Source organism: Eleginops maclovinus, chromosome 7 (genome assembly GCF_036324505.1).
Source record: "Eleginops maclovinus isolate JMC-PN-2008 ecotype Puerto Natales chromosome 7, JC_Emac_rtc_rv5, whole genome shotgun sequence".
In the NCBI taxonomy this organism is placed as follows: Eukaryota; Metazoa; Chordata; class Actinopteri; order Perciformes; family Eleginopidae; genus Eleginops; species Eleginops maclovinus.
The window spans coordinates 3,495,935-3,510,478 of record NC_086355.1 but is presented as its reverse complement, the minus strand read 5'-3'; the positions used below and the strand labels follow the sequence as shown (position 1 = coordinate 3,510,478).

At 38.6% G+C, this 14,544-nt stretch overlaps 1 protein-coding gene across 2 annotated transcripts; it reads right to left on the bottom strand.

Annotated features, from left to right (window-relative positions):
- Window positions 1–2,447: 2,447 nt before the first annotated feature.
- il1rl1 (interleukin 1 receptor-like 1) lies at window positions 2,448–13,365 on the bottom strand. 2 transcript variants are annotated; one of them, XM_063888625.1, is made up of 12 exons: window positions 13,231–13,365; window positions 12,123–12,189; window positions 11,121–11,358; window positions 10,856–11,024; window positions 10,321–10,471; window positions 9,484–9,549; window positions 7,788–7,905; window positions 7,537–7,685; window positions 6,201–6,338; window positions 5,014–5,178; window positions 4,430–4,569; window positions 2,449–4,154 (listed from the first exon to the last, which is right to left on the bottom strand). In XM_063888625.1, the coding sequence occupies exons 2-12, from the start codon at window positions 12,184–12,186 to the stop codon at window positions 3,906–3,908; spliced, it is 1,647 nt and encodes a 548-aa protein (XP_063744695.1). In that variant the 5' UTR covers window positions 12,187–12,189; window positions 13,231–13,365; the 3' UTR covers window positions 2,449–3,905. The 2 variants fall into 2 exon arrangements, with proteins under 2 accessions (XP_063744696.1, XP_063744695.1); XM_063888626.1 differs by lacking the exons at window positions 12,123–12,189; window positions 13,231–13,365 and having other exon boundaries at window positions 2,448–4,154; window positions 11,105–11,224.
- Window positions 13,366–14,544: the final 1,179 nt, after the last annotated feature.

The following is a 14,544-nucleotide window of genomic DNA, read 5'->3' as shown; positions in this document are numbered from 1 at the left end:
AAGTGAAAGCACCAACTATGGAAGATTGGCCTACCCTGAGTGGAAAAGTACTTTTAAAAAATAATGCTTTGTCACTTCAATCTTTTCAATCATTTCAAAAACATCTTAAAAGGTCGACTTCAACCAGATATTCTGTCATTTACCTCCAGTAGTTTTGGTTTTATCTGCCCATGTTTCTGAGTTTTCCACCTATAAGATCAATGTCTCCATAAACTGTGAGCTTGTTATTGGAACCTCTTTCCCTACCACCATGCAGAGGCACGCGATAAAATAAAGCATCTTTTCTAATCAGAACCAACCACGTTGTTGTTGTTTAAGCAGAAAACCACAAACTTTTTATACAAAACATAAAAAGGAAGACCGGAGAGATGGAGTGCATTTTCCTCAAAAGAACAGCCACATCTTCATATAATGAGCTAGTTGAACTATCCAATATGTGAGATTTAAAGAGGCCCAATAACGCTTTTAGAGGGCTCTGGTTTCAGACAGAGGGTGGAAAGAGGTGCTGCAGCACAGGCCGTATGAGAAAAATAAATAAAGCTTTTTGAACATTAAAGCATGGAGACATGTCCCAGGAGAGACACTAAGTACTGATATGAACCTGAAGATGAGCAGAATATGTCCTCTTTGAAATAAAACACAACATGGCACGTTTCCAAGCGCAAAAGAGTCGCCAAAACAGTGATTTAACAAACACTGCACTGCAAGATTTTAGGAATGTCTGGCTATTAGTACACGTCAGAATGTACAGTACAAAGAAAGTGTTGTTTGAAGGCAGGAAAAACTCAATTACCTAAATGTGCTTCCTGTCATTTACAGCAGTCTCCAGTCACCTTTTCTCTGTCTCTTCTATCACATCTGTCAAACCTGAGTGTGGGTTTTCTGTGTTTCTGTCTGCTGTCTTCAGTAACTGCACAAAATCACCTTGACGTGATGAAATTAGGGTGTCAGCGGCTAACAGTTGTCTTTGTTTCAACAGTCAGGACATCTGCTTTGCATATAAGAGCAAAGATAGAGAAAGGGTGTGTGTGTGTGTGTGTGTGTGGGTGTGTGTGTGTGGGTGTGTGTGTGTGTGTGTGTTTGAGAAGAGCAAACTGAACATGTTCAGCAGCCTGAGAGCTGTCTTGACAAATTAAATTATGTTAGAATTTGAGTGAGTAGAATGCAATTGACACATCAGCAGCATCTCTGTCGATGTGCTTTATTATTTAAGAGCATCTGCGCAAACATATTAAGGCAGTTAAAAGCATGGCTGGAAGAAGTACTTAAATATTTAACTTCAGTAAAAGTAGAAATACCAGAGTGTAGGAATACTCTGCTACAAGTAGAAGTCCTGCGTTCAAAATCATACAATCGTCCAAACATACTCAAAGTACCAAAACTAGAACGACTCATTATGCAGAACAATATTATATCAATGGCTTATAATAAGTTATCAAAAAAGTGTGAAATATTTACAGTTTGCAGCTACTAAAGAGTCATCAAAATCTATTGGTTGAATTACAATCTGTATTAATTATATGAAATTCTAAAGTAGAAGTATAAAGCAGCATAACATGGAGGTACTCAATGAAAGTACCTCGAAATTGTACTTAAGTAAATGTACTTCCATCCCTGGTAAACAGGATACACACTACACGGAGTTTATAGGGACCTTCCTGCAGGTAATGGAAACACATGGTTGTTTACATTGAGAGGTGTTACCTGTTGTAAAAAGAAAACTACTTTGTTGAATCCAGCATAAAGTACAATTACACTGCATTATTTAAGAAATTATTTATTTTAATCTGCTGTTTTTTTGCAAGAATTTACTTTTGACTGGCCATTAAAACTCCAGTTTAGTTGACTTGCATTTATTTACTTCATTCAGCATGCTAGGTGGCTTTTGTTCAATCACATAAAGTGGCGTTTTGTGTTGTTTACTGACGTTAAACAGACCTTTTTCTTTTTACTATCCAGGTAAATAAAGAGGAATGACAGGTCACACTTACTTTAACGTAGCATCAACCCGTCCAGTATGAATCCTCCATCACACACACAGGAGCAGTCCCGCAGCAGCAAGAGGGAATATAATTTACTCCTGTACAAACAGTGCGTTTCGATATCTTCTGCACAGTGTCTGACCGTCTGCACTCTCTATAGGCTCACTGTCACCACCTAGCGGCCACCAGCAGCAGTCCACGTATTTACATTATAAGATAGGAAGGTATACTTTCTGGATCCCAAATTGGGACATTTATTCGTTGCAGCAACATGTGAGACAAAGTATTGGACTAATTAGACATAAACGACAGTGGAAAACAAACAATTATACAATATGAACATCTCAAAATAGGAAAATACAAAAGTTGACCTTAATCTTTAAACTATCTGACAAATAAATCAAACTATATCTATAATGACAACTTTAACCCTTTATTTAATCAACAAAACGATTTTTCCTCCTGTGATTTTGTCCCAACTTTTTTTTTATGGGTTTGTCTGTCCAGCAGTATTAACAAGAATAATAATAATTATAATAATAATTATAATAATTATTATTATTATAATTATTATTATTATAATTATAATAATTATAATACTAATAATTATAATAATAATAATTATTATAATTATAATAATTATAATTATAATAATAATAAAACTATTTTGGCAGCGTAAAAAAAGAAAATCTATTATTGTTAGTATTAGTATCATTATTTATTTTTGTATTATTATTTGTATCATCATTATTATTATTATTATATCAATGTCTACTCCAAATGATATTGGAATAATTTGCTTAGCTATTTGAAAACTAATAACAATAATAATTAGAATAAAAGATATTGTTATTATTTTATTTTATTAATACTTCAAATAGGTAAGGAAATTCTTCCGATTTATTTGGAGTAAACGCCTGGGGTAGCCTTGGGTATCCGGAAACTGGATACATCTTTTCATTCAGTAACAAGCAAATGTTACATTTTGTAGAGCTACCCAAAAGGTAAAGTGACTAAAGTGATGTCTTGGTAATCAAATAAAGACCATAAAGACAACCAAACAGGCTCTCTGAAAACTACATTTCTACTCATCAGCACATATGGAGTATAAAAGCAGGTGTGACTGGAGAAAGACGAGGTGATGAAAGGGGAATAAATTATCTTCTGAACCTGGTCAAAAAATATTGAAATGATCTTATCAAAGTCCTGTTAACAGGACTACTGCATTAAATGGAAACACTTTACTAACGGAAAAAATAAATGTCTCCATCTTGTGGAAAAACCGCTGTAACAGAAGGTCAAAAATATCGACAAAAATAAATGAAAGATATTTCAGTAATATACAGTAGAAATACAAAGGGAAGAAATCTTTTCCACGTTTCCATAACAATAAATAAATTATACACACGAGCATTTTGTATATTAATAGTGACATTCTTTATATGAACGAGCCAACAAACTGCAGGAATAAAATAATAATACAAATAATAATAATATAGAAAACAACAGCTACTCATATAAACTGTATATATATATATATATATGAAAAGTAAATTGTTGCTGAGGCACCAGATAGCGACACTTATGCAGGGAATGATCCAAGTCTAGTTTTGTGCATTTCATTCCTTTAACCAAAGTACCACAGGTTTCTCATTCCTTTTGCTGAAGCCTTTCCTTGTTTAGGCCTGCTTGAATCACCCTGGGACTCTAGCTCCCACCACCACCTGTCACCAATATATACAATTAACCCAGTGCCCAAAGATGCCTGAAAAATAACTTAAATAATTAGTTACTATACACACAAACAAGAAGAAATAAATGTTAAACTATTAAACATTTTCGACGCATTGGATTGGACTGGTTTGGACCCTTTTAAGTGCTCATGCTACATACAGTATCATTACAGGAAGACCAAAGCTAGTCTCAGATAATCGCAGAATGTGGATGTTTTTTGGCCGGTCTGGCAGGCATCAGGTATCGAACTCTCTTCCAGAAGCGTGAGTTCCAGGCAGTGGCAGCTCGCGATCCCTCTGGCCACCTGATGGGGGCGCTCTTCTGGATCAGGTGCTGCAGTCCAGCAGGGAGGTGAGTGTATCCCTGAGGCCCGGTGTCACCCAGCTGGATGAGGATCACACTCATCTCCCTCTGCAGCAAAGCGTGGTGGAGGCCAACCTGCAAAAATGAAGAATATTTAACACTTTATTAAACACACCGGACGTTTAGTTGTACAAATATTTCAAATATACATGACTTGATGGTACCAATCTGTCCTAGTTTAGAAGACAAAACTCAAAAGAACTGATTTCATGATTTAGCTGTGTCGATTTCATAGTGTATGTATGCATTTTAATATGTACTGTATTTGTAAAGTGTCTTTGAAGGGAACTTAAGTTGAGTCAAAATACCAACCTGAAATAAATAAAGGATCATATAAAGAAGACTCTTACCTGCCAATCAAATCCTCCAATCAGTGAGTCCCGAGGCGAGGTGGGAGTAGCCTCCAAGCTCTCTGATCCTGATCCCGGTGTCAGGATGACCATCAGCCTCCTGCTCTGCTGCATGCGGTCCTCCACCAGCTCCAGACGGTCTGCGGGTCACACAAAATGAAACACAGGTTTATGTTGTGTTTGAGAACAACCCTGGGACTCTCAAACGGTCATGATCTTAGTTTTTGTATTTAACGTTTCCTGTTTTATTCTGAATGATTCTGTCTTGTCTTGTTTTACTTCCAGTCTCTTTTTCTTTTCCTGCCTGTGTCTGTCAAAGTGTTTTTGGTCAGTGTGTTTATGTTTCCTACCCTCATTGTCTTCCTAGGTTTCCAGTGTCTGGAATATCCCTCGTCTCACCCTGTTTGTCCTTCGTTTTTTTTTGGCTTCTTTCCATTTGTTTTGGTGCCAGGTTTACTTTACTATAGCACACTGCCTCCACTCTTTTTTACTGCATTTGGCTACTGAGTTACTGTGACAGAAGATGTCGTTTTATCTGTATTTGTGTCCAAATTAAAAAAAGATACTTTGGAAAACATTCAGACCTTCCCCGGGTATGTCGTCCCTCCCTTGAATGAAGAGTCGATATCCGCACTTGTCCTCGAGGACGGAGGGCAAAATCTTTGTGATGAACTGACAGAGGGAGTCCTCAGTGAGCTTGTCCATGTTCTGCGTTTGGTACACAATGTAGGCATCGTACACTCTCGTATCTGGGGAATACAAACACATTCACTGAGCGTTCTTTCCTAGTCTGGCAAGATGGCTTTGTTACTTCCTATGAGATCATTATGACCTTTTGCAGCCTTGGCTCCACAACCTGCCTTTTAGCCTAGTAATTGAACCAAATTTGACATTATTTGGCACAAGAGCCATCTTGGAAAAATACACCACTGCACTCATGAATCATTCTTCTGGGCAACAAAAGCTTAGCTGTTTCATTAAATCTCCCACCTGTCTTCGGTTCAGCGTTAGAACCTCACATAACAGGGAAAATAGTCTCATGTTTTGGTTTGCCGAGATAACATTTCTCTCTGACTCATTGTTAACCAGGCTACAATAAATCCCAATCTTGTGGTGGCTTTCTAAACTGTTTTACTTCTACTCGATTTATACGAACAGGACACTGCGAACTGAAATGACCCGGGTAAAACAAGTATAAATCAAGGGGATCAGAAGTGGGGCTGCAAGAGGCCAGCATGAACAGCATTGATTTTAATATTGACACCTCATTTTAAGTAACTCAATGAGCAATCTTGTTAACTTTACATCACCCATCATTATATCTCTGACTATAACATAGTATACCTTGTTTAACCAGTTTGAAATACCCACCTTTTCGGCATTGAATATCGTTTGGATTACCCGCAAATGAATGCAACTCTACCAGTGAGAGTTTGGTTGGAGATTAGCAGTGTGCTAACGGTTCATGTAGCATCATGCTGCTAGCCTCAAGTAAAAATGAGTTACGGGTAAACGTTATCAGACTTTGTTTGCAATACTACTTCTTAAGCCCTTTTATCAGACTTTGCCATGCTACTTCTTTGGCCCTTTTATTAGATTGTATAAAATTGCCCTCTATTAGCAGGTGATTAGCTTAGCATAAAGATTTTAAGCAGGTGCTAATAGCTAACGTCTGAAGCTAATTTATAGTTTGGATAGGATAATTTAGCTAGCCTATCATTCTTTCATTTCTAAATCCTTCATTAATTAAATATATATATATCTTCCTTACCTTTCTTGTAACTGCTTTGTGGAAGGTATGGTCTGAAGAAGAGAGCAAGGTCAATAGCGAAGCACTTTATCAGCACAGCAGCAAGCACACACAGCACCAACGCACACACTCCCCAGGTGACCAGGGGGATTATAGACTCTGGAAAACAAGAAGGACGACATTTAAATTTACCAGTATTAGCGAAAGCCTGATTATACATGAATATACACAGGTGCTAGAAGTACTCAGATGTTGTACTTGAGTAAAGTAGAAGTACTCAGATCTTGTTCTTGAGTACAGTAGAAGTACTCAGATCTTGTACTTGAGTAAAAGTAGAAGTACTCAGATGTTGTACTTGAGTAAAAGTAGAAGTATTCAGATTGTGTTCTTGAGTAAAGTAGAAGTACTCAGATCTTGTACTTGAGTAAAGTAGAAGTACTCAGATCTTGTACTTGAGTAAAGTAGAAGTATTCAGATTGTGTTCTTGAGTAAAGTAGAAGTACTCAGATCTTGTACTTGAGTAAAGTAGAAGTACTCAGATCTTGTACTTGAGTAAAGTAGAAGTACTCAGATCTTGTACTTGAGTAAAAGTAGAAGTACTCAGATGTTGTACTTGAGTAAAAGTAGAAGTACTCAGATCTTGTACTTGAGTAAAAGTAGAAGTATTCAGATTGTGTTCTTGAGTAAAGTAGAAGTACTCAGATCTTGTACTTGAGTAAAGTAGAAGTACTCAGATCTTGTACTTGAGTTAAAGAAGAAGTATTCAGATTGTATTCTTGAGTAAAGTAGAAGTACTCAGATCTTGTACTTGAGTAAAGTAGAAGTACTCAGATCTTGTACTTGAGTAAAGTAGAAGTACTCAGATCTTGTACTTGAGTAAAGTAGAAGTACCAGAGTGTAGGAATACTCTGTCACAGTAAAAGTATTCTAAATGTTCCTCCAGTGAAAGTAGAAAGTACTCTCCTCTAAATGTACTTAAAGTAGTGACAGTAAAAGTAGTCATTGTCTGATTGGTCCATTTCAGAATAATATCTCTGATATGTTTTATAATGATTGATCATTAAAGTGTTCTCAGAGCTGGTAAAGGTGCAGCTAGTTTGAATGGCTTTGTATACTGCAGGGTAGCTGCTGGATTTACTGCAGGTGAACTACAGTCTGATTTAAGGGCTGATTATATTTACCATCATTCATCCTAATCTCTGTAACTAAAGGGATTAAATAAATGTAGTGGAGTAGAAGTACAAAATAGCAATAAAGTCCCTCTTAAATTTAGATTCTAGTCTAAATTGTACATCAGAACATGAGTAATGTACTAAGTTACTTTACACCATTGCGTATATGGTATCCTGTCACTGACCTCTCCTTTTCAGGGTTAACTGAGCTTGCTTCGCTTTTGTGTTGCTTATGCCGACACATTGAAATTCAGCCTCGAAATCCTTAGCAGACACCTTTACGATGTCCAGGACTGCAGTAACGATGGTATCATTTGAAGGGTCCTTGGTGACACTAACAGAGGACACACAAGAGAACAATAAACAAAGCTCCTCATCATCATCATCATCATCATCACCAACAGAGAGTAACGTGGTTCGTTGAGGCCATATTTACACTTGGCTGTATCCTTCAATCCCGTCGACAGAGACTCCGTTAGATTCCCAGGATGCAATGCAGTCTTTCTTTATGTTGAACCCGCAGTAAACACTGCAGATCAGTTTTATCCCAACGCCTGTACGAAAGAGGTTTCATATCAGAAATTAAAGAGGATTTATGAATATATATATCAGAATCAGAAGTACTTTATTTATCCCAAACTGGGAAGTTTTTGCGTTGCAGCAGCGAAATACAAAGACAAGCAAAACGTATACAAATAATTAGAACTGAAAAATAAAGTAAAAATAAAAATGAATAACAATGCAAATGAAATATACAAATGTACAAAAGGGCAGGAATATTATAGTGTAAATGTACAATGTTAAGTGTGAAGGAGTGCATGTTAAATCCAGTTTACAGAGAGGCTATGGAGCAGTGAGTTGTCTGCCAGCCAGATGGGGATTATTGTTAAGACTTATTGCAGTGGGCTGGAATGTTCTCCTATTCAGAAAGCTGCAGTCAGACTGGTCTTCAAACCTCCCCCAGTTTTCCCACACCACACCTTCGCTTCCTGGTGCTGGTCTACGGAGCTGTGAAGGGATGAGCCCCTTTCATGCCTTGGCTAAACCCATAGACTGTATAAATAATGGATGTAGTATCCGTGACGTCACCCATAGGTTTGTGAAGAGCCGTAATGAAGCTCAAAGTGGGCGACACCCACCGTCGACATGTTCTCAGTCTACCTCCCGCCCGCTCCCGGCAAATCCAAATATGGCTACTGAAAACACCCCATCTAGCTCGAAGCTACTAAGCTAGCGAAGGCTTCCAAGCTAGGCTACATGCTACCGTATGCTACTCGCGGCGCTATCCCGCTAAAAGTCAACAGCACTCAATGTAAATTAACCTGAAACTATACAACAAAACTTGACATAAAGATCTATGTTATTGACATTATACTGCACTAGTTTAAAAATGCTTGTTTCAAATAAAGACGTCATTTGCAATACTATATTTTGACCAGAAATTTTGGCCAGTGTTACCGTGAATCAGCGTAACGTAAACACTTAATTTGAAACAGAATTTTAATTTTGACATGATTCAGTTCACGAGACATTTAATAAGCTAAGTTGCATGTGATGGTAAATGTATTATTGATACTGGCTTGCATAGTCACAGTTATTATTGCTGCTTTAAGGAATTGTACCAAACAAGACACATGATCAGAGCCGAGGCTGTTAGCGGAGCTAGCAGAGCAGACAGCTAGCGGCTAGCGCCCTCTGACGGCGCTAACCTGTCAATCAAAGCGACCACGCCCTTAATTATGCATAACTTTAAGCCTTAATATAATTAAAACGGGAGAGTTATATAGAAATTCACCCTCCTCAAAGTTGTCATGAAGAGGGTAAACTAGCTATAGAGACCAAAAGCAATTTTTGTACCACGCTGTAAACATGTTTATTTCTGCTGTAGAAATTGGCATTTTAACATGGGGGGTCTATGTAAATTGCTCGGTTTTGGAGCCAGGCCACGCGGCCATTCGATGAACTGCAGTTTTTGGCACTTCTGTATGTGTTTCACTGCTCAGCACCGGAGGTTGCCCCTTTGCTAAACCATACAATCCAGCATGTGCATTTCGCTCGGCATCAGCTAATCGGCTTGCTACTGCATCTCTGCGAGTGGGAATGTCATGCTATGTAATTCGCTGTTTCTATACCTTCATCAGCAAAATGCTCCTCGTTGGTGGGTGACAGGATATGGATTTCATGGTAGGACACGGTTTCTGCAGACAATTAGAAAACAAAATCCAGTGATGAAGTACATTTTTTCAAGAATACTCAAATAAACTGAGGTAGAATTTTGAGTTACTGAGTTCTCCCCTTTTATGCTACCCCATAATTCTACTCCAGTACATTTAAAAGGGAAATTATGTGATTTAACTTCAGATTTTACAATAATTTAACTGCACAAAAGAGTCAACTTATTTAAATATTTTACAAAAAGTCGATCAAAGCTTTGTTTGTCTACAACAGTAAAATGCTTCTTGATGCAACGATATTGTCTAGAAATGTCACATATAACTCGAGCACCAATGATACATTCGCACATAACGCCCCTCGTCACTCTTGCAACCAACCAAACACAGTCTCCTAATCTGGCGCTCTATTTAAACTGTTGGATCCGCCTACCTCTGCCTTGCTAATGCAGCTACTACTGCTGCTGTTTCCACGCTGCTAATGTGTTCACCTGACTGATGCGTTCACCTGACTGATGCGTTCACCTGACTGATGCGTTCACCTGACTGATGCGTTCACCTGACTGATGCGTTCACCTGACTGATGCTGCTGCTGCGTTCACGTTGTTAATATGCGGAGTGATGAGGCCCGAGCCTAGACCCCAAACTCAAACTATATACTGTTTCTAATAAACATATTAATGAATCACGTGAGTTGTCTGACTAAAATATAATTATACACATAAAGGCAATTCTTCTGCACAATGATTTTATTTGTGATTTTTTTGCGATTTAGGCTACCCTCAAATGCTCTCTCACCTCGAACTATTAGACTCCTATGTCCTGAAGTGTTGTACTCCTTGCCGTTGTGTGTCCAGGTGCAAACACAGGTGTAGACTTCCATGTGGTTTTTCTTATGATTACTAACCCAAATTCTTTTTTCATTTTCTCCGAGAAGGGGATTGTTGTCCTGCAGGAGGGGCCACAAACGAAAGGAGGAGAAACATTAAGCATGTCATAGGAAAGGAATTTTAATAAAGGCCTTAAAGGGAATGTCAATACACTTGCACACACAAACAAATAAAGAATATCAATTAGCACAGGTACATCTTTACTTTCAATTCGTGCTTAATTAATCCACAGAATTGTTGAAGCTAATCAAAATGTATCTGTGTAATAAACTCCAAAAACGGAAAATGCAACAATCAAAACTATTTAAACTAGAGGAACTTTGTGTAAATGTTACTTAATGCTGTTAACCTGTTTAAAACATTTGCGTCTACAGTGCATTTTTCCATTTTATAACCTCTAAAACATCATATTTATTCACACAGGTCTCAGTTATCGCAGGTACCTTGTTCCAGGTGATTTGTCCTTTCCATCTGAAACATGTGATGCGGACATGAGCTGGACATGTGACCTCTTTGATAATGAGGGTGTTGTTGATAGGGTGGTAGATGAATTTCTTGACAATTGTAATTTCTATTTTATACTTTACACACTCCCCAGATGGATCTTTATGCCTAAGGGGAAGAAATAGATTGATTCAAAACCATTTACCATTTACAGATAGTGGAAAGAAATGTACTTTAGAGGTGAATACATTTTAGTATCCTTACTGGACACTGTAATTTCCAGAGTCCTCGGGGCGTAGCTTTAAGAAAAATAGAGCTCCACCGTGATAATGCACGTTTTCCTTTTCGTCAGCAGTGATTTCAGACTGCTTATTATCGAACCATGTGACCTCTTCATTAGGCACGCTGATGTTGAGATAATCATGCACAAAATTAAACGCCTCCCCTTCATTAAGTTTGTACCGCTTCGAGCCACCGTCCTTACATTGGGGCTCTGCTGTCTCTGAAAACGTAAAGAAAAGATGGAAGAGAGAAGCTTCATGAAGATGAAAGTATGACTGTTTCTTGGTCGTGAAAATGTACGCAGGCTTTTCATTACCAGAGTGTTGATTATTAGAGTGCAGGAGTTTATAAAATGACTCATGCTAGCTTTATTCTATATTTACAACAAATACAGTGGTGCAGGGAAGATGCATTTTTGTAGACCGACTCTGAAGTTAGCGTCCGTCCACAAAAAGCTCTCAGGATTTTTCGATTGGATTTTGGAATAATGCAGAAAATAACTGCAAGTTCTGGTGCCACTTTCTTTTTAAATTTTGAAGCATAAATGTAATCTCTAGAAGTAAGAAGCTAATGCTGGGCTATAAACAGACTACAACAGGCCTGTGCATCACCACAGTATGTGCTGTACCCGCTTTGGACTTGCACTAGCACAACGACATTGACATACAGTTCAAGTCCCCAAGTTCTGCCTAGGTGTCCCTGAGCAAGCCACAGTTCCCTACTCTGCTCCCCTGGCGTCGTACATAATGTTCAATCCAGCCAGTGCAGTCAACATGTCGTTGCATGATGTTGGGCAGCAGTATTAATCTGTTAGGACTCAGATTGGGAACTGGTGTAGCCTAACCGGTCCAATTTGAGTCAAGTCAATTTCAAGAGAAATTCTTCTGTTGTTTCTTAAATCTCTGATAATCAGGGTTTAAGTGTATTAATTGTGTGGGTCGATGACACGGAAAATACAGATCCATCATCGTAATGTATCCCTACCTGAACATTCAGACATAGTTATCCCCATGGAGACGACGAGGAGGAGAAGTCGGGAAGTGTCCATGTTCTGAGAGAGACAGAGTGAATTCAGAGTTAACCCGCATGCTTGTCATTCAATAGGACGTGTTGTGTAAGCTCTTTAATGCATGTCAATCCAGCAGGGACCTTCAAACTCATCGTTGCTTCCTGAGTGACTTCTGCAACACCCACACACAAAAGATACCATCAAGAACATTTTGTAACAAGACTTGTAGGAAATGTGCAGCTAAAGGACACAAAGACCCAAGAAGGGACTGTGATGGGACATTGGCTTCTTCAGATTCCTTGGTGTAGTTTATCTCTCTCACTCACTTTTTGCATGACATACATGATACACTAGGACTTCTGCAGACTGGGCTCTGGTTTCAGACAGAGGGTGAAAAGAGGTGCTGCAGCACAGGCAGTAAGAGAAAAATAAAGAGCTGTTTGAACATTAAACTATGGAGACATGTCCCAGTAGAGACACTACAAATATGAACCTGAAAATGAGTCCTCTTTGAAGTACAAAATGCTTTAAAGACACTGTTAAAATGAAAAAGGAAATAATCAACATATCCCACAGTCTGCTTTTTAAACAGCATACATTTAGATGGATAAACCTGTGATGGTTTGTTGTGGTTATTTATAGTTGAAGCCACAGTAAGTATTTGCTCTCTGTGCCACAGTTGAGACACTTCAAAAAAAACTCTCTTATCGACAGTCTTGAATGAAAGGATGTTGGGTGGGGTTAGGACTGTATACTCAACAGCCTTTCCAAAAATGGATATAAAATATATGATAAATACAAAACAAACATGTTGTTTCTTTTGCAACAAGCAGTTATGATTAATATGGATTTCTTTAATGCTAAAATGAGTTGACAAATTGCTAAAGTTACGAATTAATTGCAATTAAATACATCAATTAAATAAAGTCTCTGAGTTTTCAGGTTCTCTTTTGCATTAAGTTCGTATCCCGCCGCACTGAGTTAAGTGGTAGAATTCTCTCTAAAACCTAGAGTAAACTCACTCAGTACTTCTCCAGTTCAAAACCATTTCAAACAGACACAAAGAAGGAAAAGTGTACTTACCTCGTAGTGTGTGTGAGAAAACTGCAGTGAGACTTTTCTCCTCTACCTGGTTTAATGTCTCCTCTGATGGTCAGTGAGACGTGTGAGTGAGCAGCACCATGAGAGCATCAGTATAAATCCATACGTTCTCATAAAGCACACAGTATACCTCTCCCCTCCCATTTTTCCTCCCTCCCTCCCTCCCTCCCTCCCTCCCTCCCTCCCTCCCTCACACACACACACACACACACACACACACACACACACACACACACACACACACACACACACACACACACACACACACACACACACACACACACACACACACACACACACACACACACACACACACACACACACACAGTCCATTCCTCCTCCCATTATCACCTTTCTCACTCACACAAAAATGTCTTTGGAAAGTTCCCTTTAGAATTGGTAAACCAAACCCGGAATAAAACCAAACATTAAAGAGGATGTCTTCTGTATGTGTCCCATCTACTGTAACTGACGCATCAAAACACCGTTGTTGATGCATAAACACACGTTATTCATAATGCCATGAGAGGAATGTTGCTTCATAGAGTCCTGGTTAAACCTCAGATTTCCGGCAGTCTTGCGCATTAGGTACCAGTTTGACCTGCAGGGATGCCAGTAAAAATCCTGATGTCATGTCATACACTGCCAAAATACACTGACAACAACAAACGCACACTGCAGCGTCCTGTTGGTGTCTCCCCACAATGAACTAATGCCTTTCAACCCACAGTCACTGTTTCCACTCAGTGAAATGTAGACAAGGGTCTCCACAGAACCAACCCATTGACTGTAAGTGATTTTTAAGGAGTACACAGAGATTTGAAGTTCCTCATTTTCTGTCCACTCGTATCAGGTACTGGGAAAAATGAATTCATAAACACTTAAAGGCTCCATTGTGTACAGTATAGGGCCTCCACAGCATTAGAGTGTTGTGGTTTGGTATGGGAGCAATGGTTTGTTACTTATTGGACTTTATTTATACTCTTTTCGTTCGATGGTTTCTTCGCAACCGGGTTTCAAACTACTTCAGAGCTTTTGGCAAAACACCCACAGTTTTTCTTCGTGGTTTTTTTTAATTCAGCAATTGAACCTGTATGTTCATAAAATAGTGTGTGTGAGATTAACTGTGTGTGTTAAACTAAAACGGATAATTTTCTGTCAGCTCAGATTTTATTCCTGCTTTTTTAAACTGTACTATGTGCTCATGTGTTTCAGTGTTAGGCTACTGCCTGGATATGATTCATGAAAAGCGGGTTTTACGATCAATAAAGTCCTTTTTTATATCTTGGTTTCTTC

Bases quoted from the DNA above. Each gene is read 5' to 3' on its own strand.
- il1rl1 (XM_063888625.1), bottom strand. From the start codon at position 12,186: ATGGACACTTCCCGACTTCTCCTCCTCGTCGTCTCCATGGGGATAACT. The intron at 10,472-10,855 runs GTACCTGCGATA...CCCCTCCTGCAG, and splicing joins GACAAATCACCTGGAACAAG to GACAACAATCCCCTTCTCGG. The intron at 7,686-7,787 runs GTAAATATGGCC...GTCCTCTGTTAG, and splicing joins ATTGAAGGATACAGCCAAGT to TGTCACCAAGGACCCTTCAA.